This window comes from Saccopteryx leptura, chromosome 13 (genome assembly GCF_036850995.1).
Source record: "Saccopteryx leptura isolate mSacLep1 chromosome 13, mSacLep1_pri_phased_curated, whole genome shotgun sequence".
In the NCBI taxonomy this organism is placed as follows: domain Eukaryota; kingdom Metazoa; phylum Chordata; class Mammalia; order Chiroptera; family Emballonuridae; genus Saccopteryx; species Saccopteryx leptura.
Genome location: NC_089515.1, coordinates 30,560,569 through 30,576,867, shown reverse-complemented (window position 1 = coordinate 30,576,867; position 16,299 = coordinate 30,560,569). Strand labels below are relative to the sequence as shown.

Here is a 16,299-nt window from a genome sequence, read left to right as displayed (position 1 = left end):
ATTCTCCATCTCTGTGTATATATTAACCATTTAGAGAAAAGTCAGGTATAATAAAGATACTTAGATGCCATATTGGGAAGGCATTTCCATAAAACTGTGTTGTGACCAAAAATCAACTTTATATAGGTATAAAAAATAACAGTAAGTTAAATTAGTTAATATTTAGGTTTATTTTTTTATAATGTCAACATGAGCAGTTATTTAGTTGGTAAAAGAATATGTAGACAACTAAATGGACTAACCGTTTCAACTTATACTTAATTACCTTCAGATTGAAAGATTTCTTTAGTGACTTCTAAAAATGCGCCCTTTATTTTCTCTAAAATTTTATCATTTTTCTTTTTCTCTCCTCCTTTATTCAGTCTAAAAGTAATTTAATCCACTTCACATAGTTTACTAATCTTTTGCATTAAGCCCTTCTTTTCACTATAGTTTATACTAGATAGAAGTTATCATGGTCCTAAATCATTAGGTTTCATTTATATATCAAGAAATTTGAGTTGTGTAAGTAAGGACACATGTAGGAGAAGCCTAAGTGCGGTTTGCTTAAATGAACCCCTTGCTTAAGATTCACTTGAAATGTGGCCACCAGGTTCATGAATTACTATGTGGTTGAAGTTGCCGTGTTTACCCCTCAGAATGGAAAGTGTTCTACATGGTGTTGTTTTCTGGAAGACAGAAGCAATTGCAATACTGCCCATATTTTAGTTGAATATTCATTGTTATTCCTTACTATGTTATTTACTGAAAACAGCACAGAATCCCTGCAGACTCTTGAAGAACATAGCTTGTTTATCATTATTTCTGCAAAGTTCCACTTTTATGCCTACTTAATGTAATCCCCTTTGGCATGCTTTACCAATTGCCAGTTTTATCACTGATAATCTTCTCTAGTGTGAAAATGTAAACTTTATGAATTAACTTTTGTGTAAGTAGCTGACTTTTTAAAATATTATTCGAAATCTGTTCACTTAAAATTTGAAAATTGATGTTTGGTATTTAAAGATTAAAGAAAAGTTTATTATAAAGAAAACTACAGAGTTGTTTATATACCTGTGACAATAATTACTTTGACTAAAACTTAAGGAACAACATTTTGGGGAAAATAATGTGCAGTATCCTTAAAGCTTAGATTATGGCAAAGTGAGACTCAATGGTACATATGTATCTGCAGCTAATAGTGTTTTAAAATGAAGAAGTGTGGTAAGTTATAATGCGATGATATTTTGGTTTGGTTTTTTTCCCCCCCTTGGGGGCTGATAGCCATATTTTTTTTTCCCAAGCAAAATAAGAAATGTTACTTGGAGTTGTTTGATTTTTGATAATGGACATCAACTTGTTTGTGGGATAAATGAGCAATTATCTATGGGTTATACCAATGTAAATGGTTCTAGTTTTATGACTGGTTGTCATGAATGTTGGATATGTTGCATTAAAATAAATAATTTGGCTTACTCTTTTATTACTGTACTTGTTTAGTGGTAACGTCACATTAGTAACACAATTCTTTGTAGATCTATGGAGACTTGATGATTACTTTGTAATTAATAATTAAGGTGCTATTTTCAGACAGTTGCGCGAAACTTTTTCTCCGAAAATTTGTGAACCCAACCAGAGACCAGCTGACAGGTTTAATTTTTCTTTGCCCAAAAAGCTCCTGTTTTTTTTTTTCTTTTTTCCTTTTTCTTTTTTTTTTTTTTATGAACATGTTTTAAAACTAACTGCTGAGACCATTTTTTTTTAATTTTAGAGAAAAATAAATAAATAACACAAAGTGATGTTACCCAAGCAAGGCCTTCTAATAAAGGAGTGGTCCCCTCACCCATCCCTCCCTACCTGTGCAAGTCCTGCTCACATCAGTTTCCTTCCATCCAATTAGGCGACCTGGGAGACCCAGCCAGTACCGCCCAGACGGACTTCGGAGTGGTGATGGGGTACCTCCAAGAAGCTTACAGGATGGAACCAGGGAAGGTTTTGGACACTCCACATCACTCAAAGTTCCATTGGCTCGATCCCTGCAGATTAGTGAAGAACTACTAAGCAGAAACCAATTGTCCACAGCTGCCAGCCTTGGGCCATCTGGATTACAGAATCATGGACAGCACTTAATATTATCCAGGGAAGCCTCTTGGGCAAAACCACACTATGAGTTCAACCTCGGCCGTATGAAGTTCAGGGGAAATGGTGCACTCAGCAACATCAGTGACCTTCCTTTTCTTGCAGAAAACTCTGCCTTTCCAAAAATGGCACTTCAAGCAAAACAAGATGGAAAAAAGGATGTGAGCCATTCATCTCCTGTAGATTTAAAGATACCACAAGTTCGAGGAATGGATCTTTCTTGGGAATCTCGCACTGGTGATCAGTACAGCTATAGCTCTTTGGTAATGGGTTCACAAACGGAGAGCGCGCTTAGTAAAAAATTGAGGGCTATTCTTCCAAAACAAAATAGAAAAAGCATGTTAGATGCTGGACCCGATTCTTGGGGCTCAGATGCTGAGCAGTCTACCTCTGGACAGCCATATCCCACATCGGATCAAGAAGGAGACCCTGGCTCCAAGCAGCCTCGGAAGAAAAGAGGGCGTTACAGACAGTACAACAGTGAGATACTGGAGGAAGCAATCTCAGTGGTTATGAGTGGAAAAATGAGTGTTTCCAAAGCTCAGAGTATTTACGGGATTCCCCACAGTACACTGGAGTACAAAGTAAAGGAGAGGCTGGGCACTTTGAAAAACCCTCCAAAGAAAAAGATGAAATTAATGAGGTCGGAGGGGCCAGATGTTTCTGTAAAGATTGAATTAGATCCCCAGGGAGAGGCAGCACAAAGTGCAAATGAATCAAAAAATGAGTAGGAATACTGTAGAGTGCCAATTACTGTACAAACTGGGTGAGCACTACTGCTATCATTGCTTGCACCTAATTTCATTTACTGAGACACTTGTTTCTTTGCAGATTTTGCATTGACTTGTGTATACAGAGGTGAAAGGTGCATTCTGAATGTTGCATATTTAAAATTTTTCATGTGCAGTATGGCTCGGGATATTGTTTGGCCTTTTGCATGTTTCTCTTCAAGAGAATTGAGTTACCTCACAGAGAACAGATACATGGAAGTGGACTCCTTGCTGTAGAGCCTGCATGCTTTTCTTTCATTCCTTTAAGTTATATTTGCCTTTATTTAAAAAAGAAAAAGGAAAAAAGCCCCCCTTTAGAAACCATCTCTGCATACTGGGAGCTTTATCACTGCAAATTGGGAAGCTATCTTATAAAATTATTCACATTTTTTCTTCTATAATTCAGCTGATTGAAGGATAAACTAAAGAAAAATCTCTTAAGAACAATGAACCTTTGAATTTAAGAAATTTATTTATTCAGTGATAATTATTTGGGTCAGTTTACATTTTGTGATTTTTTTTCCCTGCTGTTAAATTTATTTAACAAATTAGCAATCTGTTTAGTGCTCACCCAGAGGAGAAGGAGGTGGAAAATGTGCACACACTACCTTCAAAAATGCTTTGGTTGATTACTTTGTAACACTACCTTTGCTGTAATTTCACTTGGGATTTTCTAAGGGTAGAATTTGGTCTCACCAACAAGTGAGGATATAGCCTTATCTCATGGAGGACGAGCTCCGTTCTTACTCAGGAGCAGTCAGGGTACATAACATAAAACAATAGAGGATGCCTCATTTTAGCAAACTCAGTTTCTTTGTAGTCTTAAATCCTTTTAAGGATTTGATCATGTGCTAACTAACAACTGAATGTCGTTGCAGCAGCTAGTTTAAGATATTCAAGATCTGTTTATTGGGGAATGGGAGAAATAGAAAAAGAAATGTGTTTAAGTAATTATAATATTGTAAAAGCGGTATCTAGATTTTACAGCCTCAGTAGTCTGCCCAAACATCCACATGACCGAAGGATCCATATTTGTGGTGAGAGAAAAAACACAACCCCAAGGTAACCTAATATGATTTAGGTTACATTTCAATTCTAATAATTCAATAACAAATCAAGTTCATTAGAGTTTCTTTTTTAACTAATCCAGATATTAATACAGGGCGAGGGTGGTGTTCTTGAGTTTTTATTTAATTCTTTACTTTGAATCTTTTTTTTTTTTTTTGTATCCTACATAATATCCCCTTTGTAACTTTTTTTGATACTTGCTTACTTTTATGGTTGTTTAGCACAACAGTTTAGGACATTACAGATCATATTTGTACAAGCACTCCTTGAAGAATATCTAAGATTTTTTTGAGATGGGCTATTAAAATTACGCAAAATTGGGAACGTTTGTTTTCTACAATTTTTTGCGAAAATAACTTGATAAATAAAGCCCATGAAATTTAATTTTGCATTTTGACCAAATTAAAATTACTGTTTGTGCAAAACAATATACCACATCCACCCTATATACGAGTCTTCTGAGAAAGGTGGTCAGGCCCTTCTTAATGCTTAACCAAAAAATAAAAAGGTCATTGGAGTTTTTGGATAAAATAAAATTTAGAGCATTAAAATTGAGGCTGATGATTTTAGGTGGATACTAACAGTTTGAAGAGAAAAATAGGTCCAGATATTTCCAAGGCATAACTTCTTGCCTGGAAACCTAAGAGCAGTTAACTAGGTTAAGGATAGTTTTCCCTTAGCAACCTATGTATTCAAAGGTTAGGCACACCATTGCTGTTATTAAAATGCATGCACTGCTCATTCTTGACATAGCCTGGGCTTGGGTTCCTCTTTTGGTTTGATTATTTTGAGTAGCAATTTTTAATTGATGGATGACTAAGCCTGTTTCCTCTTAGCTTTCTACTCTTCTCAACAGAAAAAGCAGTTTGAGTTCAGAGCCATATATGTGACTCTGCAGTATTTTCTAGCCTAGCTGGAAGTTGCAATAAAAATACTCTGAAATGTATGGTTTTCATCTGCAGTTGAAGGAAGTTGTTGAAAGTTTGCTGAAAGCAAAGGGCTAAGCGTATGAAGGAATGCCTCCTTTGTTCCACACTCAATAATTTTTCACACACAATTGTTGCCATGGTGCCTTTTTGCATGATGTTTGGGGTATTAAGTAGCCCAAGATTGCTGCAAAAAGGTACTTTGAGCAAATTAATTTGTGCTTGCTTTTATCCTCTCTCAGAAAGGCATCGTTAAAGGCCCATTTAAAATTTGGCCCTAAAAGTTCCCCTTTTGTAGTTTTACTGTTCAGAGAGGGTTAACCCTGTGTGGTGGTCTATAAAGTGATGTACGAGTTGAGTTATGTAAATCTTGTCATTGTAGTGCACATGGAGTGATCCTTTTACTAACATGAGTATTTTCTATGTGTGTTTCAGTGGATGACAATCGAGCAGCAGAAGAATGGTGTGCCTACCCTTTAATGCTGCAGTTTAAATAAGAGAGCTTGTATTATGTCATTTCAGAGCGTAGGCTGAGAGTTGTAAATAGTGAAAATTTGAGTACTTCTATTATTTGTTTTGGTTAGAAAGTGAATTTTAAAACAAACCAAACTCTAAACTTTCTCATTAAAAGTCCTGAGACCTGAAGATTGTAATATTCATGTCTGTGAAGCTTTTAAACATTACACTTGAGATCAGTCATGACTTGATATTCAGGTAAATTTTCTTTTTCAAGAAGCTTTTGAATAAGCATATTTCCTCCAAAGGTCAGTTGGTCTCTCTTTCTTTTTTGTAGATTATTTTAAAGCACTAATTGCATTACATTGGTAACTGCAATATAAAATAGCCATTATTGTTTTGTGAAGCATGGTTGGAATTAGATTAGTGGTCCCTTTTAAATTTCATGAGCCTCTCAAAAAAAAAAGAAAAACTTTTAAAAAAATACAGAAAGCTGCTGAATATTTCAGAAGATATATATTTTACCTTATTGTAGGTTTTGTAAAGTTAGTTTGTAAGATTCAGGTGCACTTTTAATGTTAAATTTTGTGTTCAGAGTTCCAGTATACCATGTATTTCTTGGAGGTGGCTCATCACATGGCTGGCTGTCAGTCTTGGTGCCGCAGTGATCCCTTAATATTTGATTTCTCTCTTGATTTACCACTATTCGGTATTGGCACTTTCAGTGTAGATATTCTAGTTTGGGGACATCCTCATAAATAGGTAATGGAGATTGGTCTATTTGCATGCTTAATTTCTGCTAATCAGAGTTTTGCATGGCCCAGACAACAGTTGACCATTTTTATGGTATGGGAAAGTATAGTTCACAGCTGTCTTTGTCACAAAGCCTTTTCTCTTCACATTTTCAATAGGCAAATGATGACATTACTCAAACTATATGATATTAATCAAACTGATGTTAGGGGATAATGTATTTATGATCAGTTCTTGAAATTTTTTATGAGAGAACATTGACATGATAGAGTAGAGAAGCTATCACACTATAAAATCAAAACCACTAATTCTGTGGAAGGATATCTAGTTGGTATTTTTATCATTAGCTTTCACATTTCTGAGACAGAGTCATCAAATTTGACAGTAAAGTAATGTAGTACTTTGTTCAGTAGGCTTGCAGGTGACTGAACTATGTGATGAGCTATACTCTTATTTCTGTTCCCCAAATAACCATGAAGGACAAGGTCTCTCTTTCAGGAAAAATAATTTATATTTGTGTATAATACTTTATAATATTAAGTTTGTTGTTCTGAAGTTTAGATGTTGCTTGATAAACCTTTACTGCAGCAGATCATGAATATGAGTAAGGCTATGTGTGATAATAGGGGTCCTTATGTGAAGTTAATTACTGTTCAATTCTGGTGGGCAAGCTTAATAAGTGTGAAGTGTGTATTAGCTTTATTTGGTACACTTTTACTTTACAATATTGAAGTGCTTTTAGAACTCTGGTTATCTTATATAAACCATTACCTCAACCAATTGGCTTTCCATTCTCCAACGTTTTACCTGAGCTATAAGATGAGCTATATGGTATCAGAGAGTAAAATAAGGCACAATGAGAAACTTAGTTCCCAATTTTCTGGAGAGAACTCTAAATTAGACTAAAAATGACTACCTGCAAAGGCCCATATTATGCATAACTACCTTCTCTCATTAGGCTGTACGTAGCAACCTTGGAGCTGCTAGTGCGCTATGTTTTCCCCTGCCCCAAGTAAGCACATGGTGCGAGGCCTGGTTCTAAGCCTTTGTGATTCTCTTACATTTCATTGACCCATAATAGTGAAGCTTTGATTCAGTTATTTTTATAAAACAAATTAATAAATCAGCCCAATGTCAGAACCTGAAATTATTTTTATTTTTAGTTACAGCATATATATGACAGTTTGGTATCATTTTCTTAAGTTATTATCCCTGTAGATTTAATTTTGAAACCACATATTTTTGCTTATGTAATTATTTCCAACTAAATTCCAAAGGTGGTTTTCATATGAACCACCCTTTTCTGTATCTTCAGGTTACTGCCATTGGTAATAGAATATGGCAATAGACTGAATTACTCTACTTAATCTTTTATAGGAGACATTGAAAGTTATAGGTTAAATTTTGACCTTTATAAAGCTATCAAAGATTGTTTTTCTTGTTACGATTCCATTATAATTAGATCTTCATTAATATTACTGTCAAGCCAGTGTTATTAAAAACTTAATGGCTTCAGCCAAACAGCCCATTTAGGAGACTATTAAGCTATCTGGGGAATTTTTTTTAATGTAATTGCTTTGAAAATCTACTGAAAAGGAAAAAGTTATAATCGTGGTACAAGGAATGCAGATCTCCAAAGTCATCTTAGGTTTTTTGTTTTGATTTTTGTATTTTGAATTCATTCTGTCTGAGATTTGAGTAGGATTTGTGAACATGGTGACTGAAGGGGAAATAGAGGAAATTCTTTGCATATTCTCTGTTTCTTATTCCCAAATAAACTCTCAGTTTGCCTTTTAAAATAGCAGATACTAGCCCTGTAGCTGTGTGCCCGCAGTGTTATGAAGGAGTTTGGGGGAATGGGGTTGAAAGAAAGGATGAGAAAGTCTGTAGACTTGAGAAAAGGCTAACGATTCTGTCCTACAATATTAAAAATGAATCACAGGATAGGTAATGCGGTGAAGTTGGGCCATCTTCATTTTACAGTCAGAATAATCTTTTAGATTGTTTGAAAATGAGAATCAAGGCTAATGTTGATTTGACAAAACAAATTCTACAGCTATTTGGGGGGTAATTTTAAGGTTTTCAGTTTATTTAGATCTGTATCAATAAAAGCTGAAAAGCAAGCACTTTTAGTTAATCATAGATTTATTGGATATAGCAAATATTATAACTATAATATTTAACCTTTATTGTTTGAATATGGAAATGAACTCTTTACCCTATCTTGAACTGTTATTGAACAGGCTCAAGATGATCTTTTCAACACTGGAAATGACCCTACACACATACCAAAAAATTATAAAGCAGTAAGATATGTTTGAAGATCCATACCTCTTTGACTTTAGACTTGTCTTGGGAAAGAATTTATGAACCTATAACCAGTATTAGTAAAGTCTTGGGTTCCTTGTTCTGCAGAATTGCACCCTGTCTCAGGTATGTCCTGAAAACATAAATTTTAAAATAATCTCTTTAGAGATTAGATTCTCAGTGGATAGTGTGTAAGGGGACTGGGGGAGGGGACAGGGAGGGGGGTTGGACACAGGACACTGTCACAGTAGAGCAGGGATTTTTAACATTCAGTAGCCAAATAGAATTTCAATATAGAATATTTTTACCCCCTCAGAATGAGTGAAACAACGTTTTTTAACATCTATCACTTGGTAAATAACCGGTGCTATACCTAAAAATCTTTTCTTTCATCCAGGTGATACTTTTTTTCCTGCTTGGTGGAAGGGTATATAGTAAACTTTACTGTCATGAGGAAAGCACTTGTTTGAAATGTTTAAAGTACTAGAAAAGGGATAATTTAGCACTTTTTCTGTTACAACACTAAAGTCTTAATTTATCTTCAGTCTTAGGTACTGTAAGTTTTAGGGTGATTACTTAAAAATATAGAACATACTACATAATATGGGGTCAAATCACATTTATATAAGTAATTCTTGTCTTATTTAAAAAAACAACATTTTGTACCTGTCAAGTAATTCCAAGTGATTGCCTCATTTTCCCCATTTTATTAAGCATTTCAGGCTTAAGAATTTGGAATTTGAGAGGAGGTGAGGGGAAAATTCCCCAAAATGAAAAATTGTGTGAGACCACTTTAGAAAAAATAAATCACTAGGAAAATGGGTAGGGATTCTCTCTCCCTTTAAGTCTTCAGGGAATGAGCAGTATTTAGAATCTTTGGCTGAAATTCAGGCCTTTTTACTGTGTAAATTTTTAATATTAATTCACTGACATGCTTTTTACATCAGAGGACTGAAAATGGATCTTAATGTTTTTAAGTTGTGGAAGGGTATATTTCTAAAATGGGGGGGATGATTAACTAGGTTAGTATACCAGCATTAGTAAGTTTAAGGAATTTTAGTATGTAATAGCAAAGTGTTTGATTAAAAGTCTAATCCTATATTGCTAGTCAAAATTAGTTACCTTCTGATCTAGGAAAAATATAGTCATTGGATATTGATATGCTGTGCTGTCAGAAAACCAGACTAAGATAGAAACCTTTATCTGACTCCCACATGTTGCTTGTTCTGATGGGGGATGTATACTTTACAGCAGATTACTGCTGCTTTGCAAAGAAATGTATAAACTATACATTTGGAGTGTTTGCATATAATTCCTTATGACCTCCACTTAAACTGTCAGACATTGGTATTTTTATCAGTCCACACTGTTGAATAAAAGTAACGTTTTTAGAAATCCAACTTGTACACGCTGTTTAAAAACCCTCAGGGACAGTTTACACACTATTCTCACTCAATTCAGGTACTTTGATGCTATTCTTAAACCTAACAGTGACTTGTATTTTTCTGTTTTGCTTTTATTTCGACGTGCTGGTAGCACATCCTTGATGAATGTCAACTTAAAAACTCAGTTCAGGTATCCAGGTATAACTCAGCCAAACATTTTAAAGCTGCATATAACTCTCCAGCACACGGTGCCTCACACTCTTATAGTGGCATTCTATATATTCAGTTATTACTACTGAGCAGATAATATGGGGGTTCCTGTTAACAGTGTATTTAAAAACATAAAATGTGCAGAAATGTATAGCCAGCACATGGAACACACACAGAGTTAAACTATATATTTTTAAATGCCACTAATTAATAGCCAGCACAATTAAACAACATTCCTTGCTGCTTCTGAAAACTATAACAGATGCAGTTCCTCCTTGATGTGGCTCTTGCTTCTTCACCATGCTACTACTAAATTCAAGCACTGGTCCTTGGGTGTCTGACCTCTACATTCTAGTTTATGCAATGTCTTTAGAGAATTCTGTGCACTGGCCACTGTGATGGAACCATTGGGCCAGGAGTGCTCTGAGTTTATTAGTAGTAATTCTGCCAAAGTTGATATAGTAACATGAGTATGTAAATGTCAAAAAATTAGCAGAGGTCTGGATCTTTGTATCAGCAGATGATTTTGTCAATGTATTTTGTAGCCTTGAAGTCCTCAGTGACAAGTTTCTTCTGATGTGAAGTTCTAATTCCAGTGTTTTAGCCCTTTGCATCTTTAATGGGAAGACTTGTCTACTAGAGGTCTTTATTCATTAATATTCATTTTGTTTTCTACAGTATTATCTGTGGTTAACAAAACAGATTATTCCTCTGCTTTAATATTTGATATCTTACATCTAAAAGGAATTCTCCATATATAAAACCCATAGCCTTTGAAGATAAGGAAAATGGCATCTTTCAGATTTCTAGAACAGTGTCATGCAACAAAACAGGAACCCCCTTTACTCTATGGACCTCATTTCAATATACTGTTTACAGTTTGACGGAATTGTATAATTTAATATTTCTCTTGTACTGTAGTTTATATTTATTTACAGATTTTTTTGTACTGTGTGATTTGAACTTTTTGTTCCTTGCTATGATCAATGTTTATGTAGTAGAGCACTTATGATCACAAATTAAGTTTTTTGGTTTGATTGCACTACATTAAATTTTTTAATGCAGTTCTGATTTTTGACTGGACTAAAATAAGCTGTGTCTTAATGTATGTGATGAGTACTTAAAACTTTAATCCATGTGGTCCCCTTTTTTTTGCATTGTATGTCAGAAGCGCTAGTTCTCTCGTGCATGTGTAAGATTTAATGGTTCCGTTGTATTATTTGACCATGACATTTCGGAGAAACATTCCCAGCTGTAATGTTGTGTATGGTAGTTCTCACTGGATGCTAGACTTTTCAAAACCACTATTCTTCTAATAAATTTGTTGTGAAAAACTTTTAAAAGCTTGGTATCTACTTCTTAAGGTTTTAATGTTTTTTAAAAATTTATATAAGGGGTAAAATTTCAGAGTATATTGTAAATGCACATGTAATTAAAGTCAAAATTTTCATGATAAATTCCAAATGAAATTTCTTAAATTACTACAATTTAGTAGTAACAAAATCTCTTTCTTCTTATTTGTGCTTTGGTATTTGGATGCAGCAGTGCTGCCTTGTAACTTTTGGCCCTTATTAAATGAGGCAAGCAGACAGACTCCCACATGTACCCCAACTGGATCCACCTGGCAAGCCCCTTTGGGGGCGATTCTCTGCCCATCTGTAACCACTGCTCCGTTGCTTGGGCAACTGAGCTATTTTAGCGCCTTAAGTGAGGCCATGGAGCCATTCTCAGTGTCCGGGGCCAGCTTGCTTGAACCATTTGAGCCAAGGCTGTGGGAGGAAAAGGGGGTGAGGAGGAGGGGTGGAGAAGCAGAAAGTCGCTTCTCCTGTGTTCCCTGACCAGTAATTGAACCCAGGACTTCCACATGCCAGGCCAACGCTCTCTACTGCTGAGCCAACCGGCCAAGGCCTTAATTTTTTTATGTTGAGATTGCTTGCTAAGAAGAATAATGATTTGTTAATTTTTGTTTGCTCTTTTCTCGAGACAAACACGAAAACAACATTGTCAGTTACTAAAGGCTATTACAGTAGTTCTGATTCGTGGGAAGATGCTAGTATTTCTTTTTACTGGGACAAAGAACAGCATATGTAGGGTGGCTCAAAAGTAGGTTTATAGTTGGTGAGTATGGGAAACAGTTTATTCTTGTATTAATTATTTATTAATTATTATATTCCATAAAAACTACTGTAAAGCTACTTTTGACCCACCTGTATGTTGCTCAACATTTATATTGTTTTTAGAAACTAGGTATATAAAGAAGTTTCATACTGTAAATTGATTCCAGTTGAAAAGTGGATAGGAGAACAGCTGGATTATAATGATAAAGATTAGAAATAATATCAATATATTTTAGAAAGCTGGTTTTTCAAGCTCATAATATGCATATAATTAAAAGTGATTTATCATTTCTAATGACGGTTTATATTAGAAAATAATGCTATTGTTGTTAGTTGGTCTAGATCAGTGGTAGTCAACCTGGTCCCTACCGCCCACGAGTGGGCGTTCCAGCTTTCTTGGTGGGTAGTAGCGGAGCAAAAGATAGATTTAACTATAGTAAGTTGTTTTATAAAGATTTATTCTGCCAAACTTAGCGAAAATTCGACATAAAGTACTTGGTAAATAATTATTATTATATGCTTTAACTTGCTATAACTCGGCTTTATAAATTTTATAAAGTAAAGTTACTTCCCTACTTTATAAATCAACATTACTGTGGAACCGGTGGGCAGTTAGAAAATTTTACTACTAACAGAGATACAAAAGTGTGCGGTAGGTATAAAAAGGTTGACTACCCCTGGTCTAGTTTATCTTTTAGTTAATTTTATTCCTTGGTTATTTCTGCCTTTTGGTTCGATATTAATAAAATTGAAAAATTACTCGGTTAGGACACATGTTTATAGAACATTTTTCTAGAAAACTTAATTATTTCTTAGTATATTTCAAAGCTATAATTACTTGTTTCTTGTCATTATCTAAACTGGTAGCCTGATAAGTGTGGTAGGATTATAAGCTAGCATTTATAAATGAATTTATTTTAGTGATCCTATCTTCAAATTGTTATTTAGTTCACTTGTTACTATCTTACTTTTTTAAAGGGAGTTATCTTTTTTTTTTATAAGTGAGAGGAGGAGAGATAGATTCCCACCTGTGCCCCGACCAGGACCTACCCACCAACCCCCATCTGGGGCCAAATGCTCAAAACAGCCAAGCTATCCTCAGTGCCTGAGCCCAGCGCTTGAAACATTCAAGCCACTGGCTGGCTGCAAGAGGAAAAAAGAGAGAAGGGGGAAAGGGTGGGGGAGAGAAGCAGGTGGTCACTTCTCATTTGTGCCCTGACCAGGGATTGAACCCCAGTCATCCACATGCCAGGCTAATGAACCAACTGACCAAGGCCAAGTTATTTTTTCTAACCCAGAATTTTCTTCTATGATTTTCCTGATACTTTGGAATTAATTCAGAGAACCTTTTATCTTAAGGTATAGGAATCAGGAAAATTGCATAAGGGAAAATGGTATTGCTTTCTGCCATTTTTTGAACTGTGGGGTTATTTTTTCCCCAAGGACTGTGACTTTTTCTCACCAGACACTTGCGTTCAAATGTAGAAACATATACCCAAGTCATGTGATGTTAGGCTTTGTAGCTAAAATAAGTGAAAAATCCTTTTTATTAATAAACATAGTAGATAACCTTTCTTGTATTGAGTGTCTACTTTATCATTATTGGCTTCCAAATGGTGAGCATTTTAACATAGAGTTTTATATTCAGTTTATAAGTTGGACTTTTTGTTGTTTTGGGAGGAGTGGTAGTATCAGCCTGCGTTTACAACTGAATTAGGCTTGTTTTCAGAAGTTTAGAGAAGAAGTGTTCTCAAGACTTTTTTTTTAAGATTTTATTTATTGATTTTAGTGGAGAGCAAGAGAGAGAAAGGCAGTGGAGGAGGAATAGGAAGGATCGACCCATAGTAGTTGCTTGTCATATGTGCCTCAGTCAGGCAAGGCCGGGATTTTGAACTGGCAACCTCAGCATTCCAGGTCGAATACTTTATCCACTGCGCCACCACCACAGGTCAGGCTCAAAACGACATTATTTTAAAAGGTTGATCAGTATATGTATAATCAATCATTTAAGCCATGATTTGGTTAGTCACTTGCAAAATAAGAACCTTGAAAAGTAGGCAAAAAATATCTCAAAATTCTTAAGTATTAAATCTTGAATCTGGAGCTCTTTATAGGCATATAAGAATGATTTACTATGATTTATTGACTCGTAATTTTAAAATGTTAATTACTATCTTTATTTGAACAGCAATGTAATGATAAGGGATAATTTGCTAGTTGAAAGAAATTACAACTTGGTATATACTAGAAAGATCACTTAACTGAGTGTGGGAGTGTGGGGATTTGTATGCATAGTTTTTGATCAGCAAAACTTTAGTTTTCCAGTGAAAAAATTTGGGGGCTCTTCTGCCTATTTAATGTGGTTTTAGTTGCACTCTTGTCAAGTGGGAGCTCTGTACATATCAAACAGGTAATTTGGATCCTAGATAGCACAGTTTAAGGTTTTTATTCCAGTGTCTATTAAATTTACTTGAGACAGTGCCCTGGCACTATAACTTTAGCTACATGGAGATAGTTAAGAATGTAACCAAGCCTGACCAGGTGGTGGCACAGTGGATAGAGCGTTGACATGGGACACTTGAGGACCCAGGTGGAGAACCCCGAGGTCACTGGCTTGAGCATAGGATCATAGACATGACCTCATAGTTGCTGGCTTGAGCCCAAAGGTTACTGGCTTAAAGCCCAAGGTCGCTGGCTTGAACCTGAGGTTGCTGGCTTGAGCAAGGGGTCACTGGCTCAGCAGGAGCCCACCGGTCAAGGCACGTATGAGAAAGCAATCAGTGAACAACTTAAGTGCCTCAACTACAAGTTGATGCTTCTCATCCTGTCTGTCTCGCTCTCTTGCAAAAAGAAAAAAGAAAAAATGTAACCTGAATAGCAGATTTTTATGAGGTGCTGGGAATAGGTGAATCTATGTAGATCAGTTTTTCTTTTTCTTTTTTAAAGATTTTATTTATTGAGTTTAGAGAGAGAGGGAGTGAGATTATAGTTGCTTCACTTCAGTTGTTCACTGACTGCTTCTCATACATGCCTTGACCAAGCAAGCCCAGTGACCTCAGCATTCTGGGTCATCACTCTATCCACTGCATCACCACAGGTCAGGTGTAGATCAGTTTTTCAAATTAGATTAACCAGATGCGACCTATTATTTGTAAGATCAATTTAGTGGGTCCTAAACATTTTAGAAAGAAAAGAGAATCAGAGTACATAGCATTTAATAGGATTAATATATATACTATTTTATTGAAAGTTTGTCATCATACATGTATGAACTGGGATAATATGTAATGGTTCACTTTGTAAAAAGTATTTCTTGTTCTGGTTGCAGTCAAAATCAAATGGCTTTTGAGACCTGGCCAGATATCTCAGCCGGCTAGGGCTAGAGCGTCATCCTGATATGCCAAGGTTGTAGCTTTGATCTTTGGTCAGGGCACACACACGAGTCAACCAGTGAATGCATAAATAAGTGGAACAACAAATCAATGTTTCTCTCTCTGTTTAAAAATTAATGAAGTGTAGAAAGTTAAAATCAAATGGGTTTTGAAAGCCATAGTTAAACCATACCATTCATCACAGTTTTCCTGGTACCCTGAAGAACATACTAACAACCTCCTGTGTGCTTACAGTTAGGACTGTCAGACTTTCAAAATTCCCTTCTCTCTTTCCCTGCTTCATTGATTTGAATTCATTTCATTGAAAGTTTATTCTTTTTCTTTTTGATTATGTGTCAAAATGTTTGCTCTACCCTTTTCAATTACCTTGAAAAATGTCTTTGGAAAATTATTTTCACCATGTAGTAATTTATTGGGCTAGTTTATTGATTACTTATGCCTAAGACAGGGGTAGTCAACCTTGTATATCTACTGCCCATCTGTTAGTAGTAAAATTTTCTAACCGCCCACCAGTTCCACAGTAATGGTAATTTATAAAGTAGGGAAGTAACTTTCCTTTTAACATTCATGTAATACTGGTTTAGTGGTGATGAACTTCTTTAGTTTTTTCTTATCTGGGAAGTTTTTTATCTGTCCTTCCATTCTAAATGATAGCTTTGTTGGGTAGAGTAATCTTGGTTGTAGGTCCTTTCTATCACTTTGAATATTTCTTGCCACTCCCTTCTGGCCTACAAAGTTTCTGCAGAAAACTTTCTCTGATTTCTGTTGAGAAATCAGCTGATGATCTTTAAGAGTTC

The 16,299-nt window shown here is 35.5% G+C and overlaps 1 protein-coding gene across 2 annotated transcripts in view; it reads left to right on the top strand.

Annotated features, from left to right (window-relative positions):
- Window positions 1–16,299, top strand: part of LCOR (ligand dependent nuclear receptor corepressor) — a 153,892-nt gene that overhangs the window by 115,741 nt on the left and 21,852 nt on the right. Inside the window, exon 8 of one of the 2 annotated variants that reach the window (XM_066355584.1) lies at window positions 1,880–11,332. The exons of the other annotated variant lie outside the window; for it this stretch is intronic. Within the exon in view, the coding sequence (XP_066211681.1) occupies window positions 1,880–2,849 (970 nt within the window). The 3' untranslated portion in view covers window positions 2,850–11,332. Of the gene's footprint in view, window positions 1–1,879; window positions 11,333–16,299 lie in introns of those variants that run through there. 2 annotated transcript variants of the gene reach the window in all.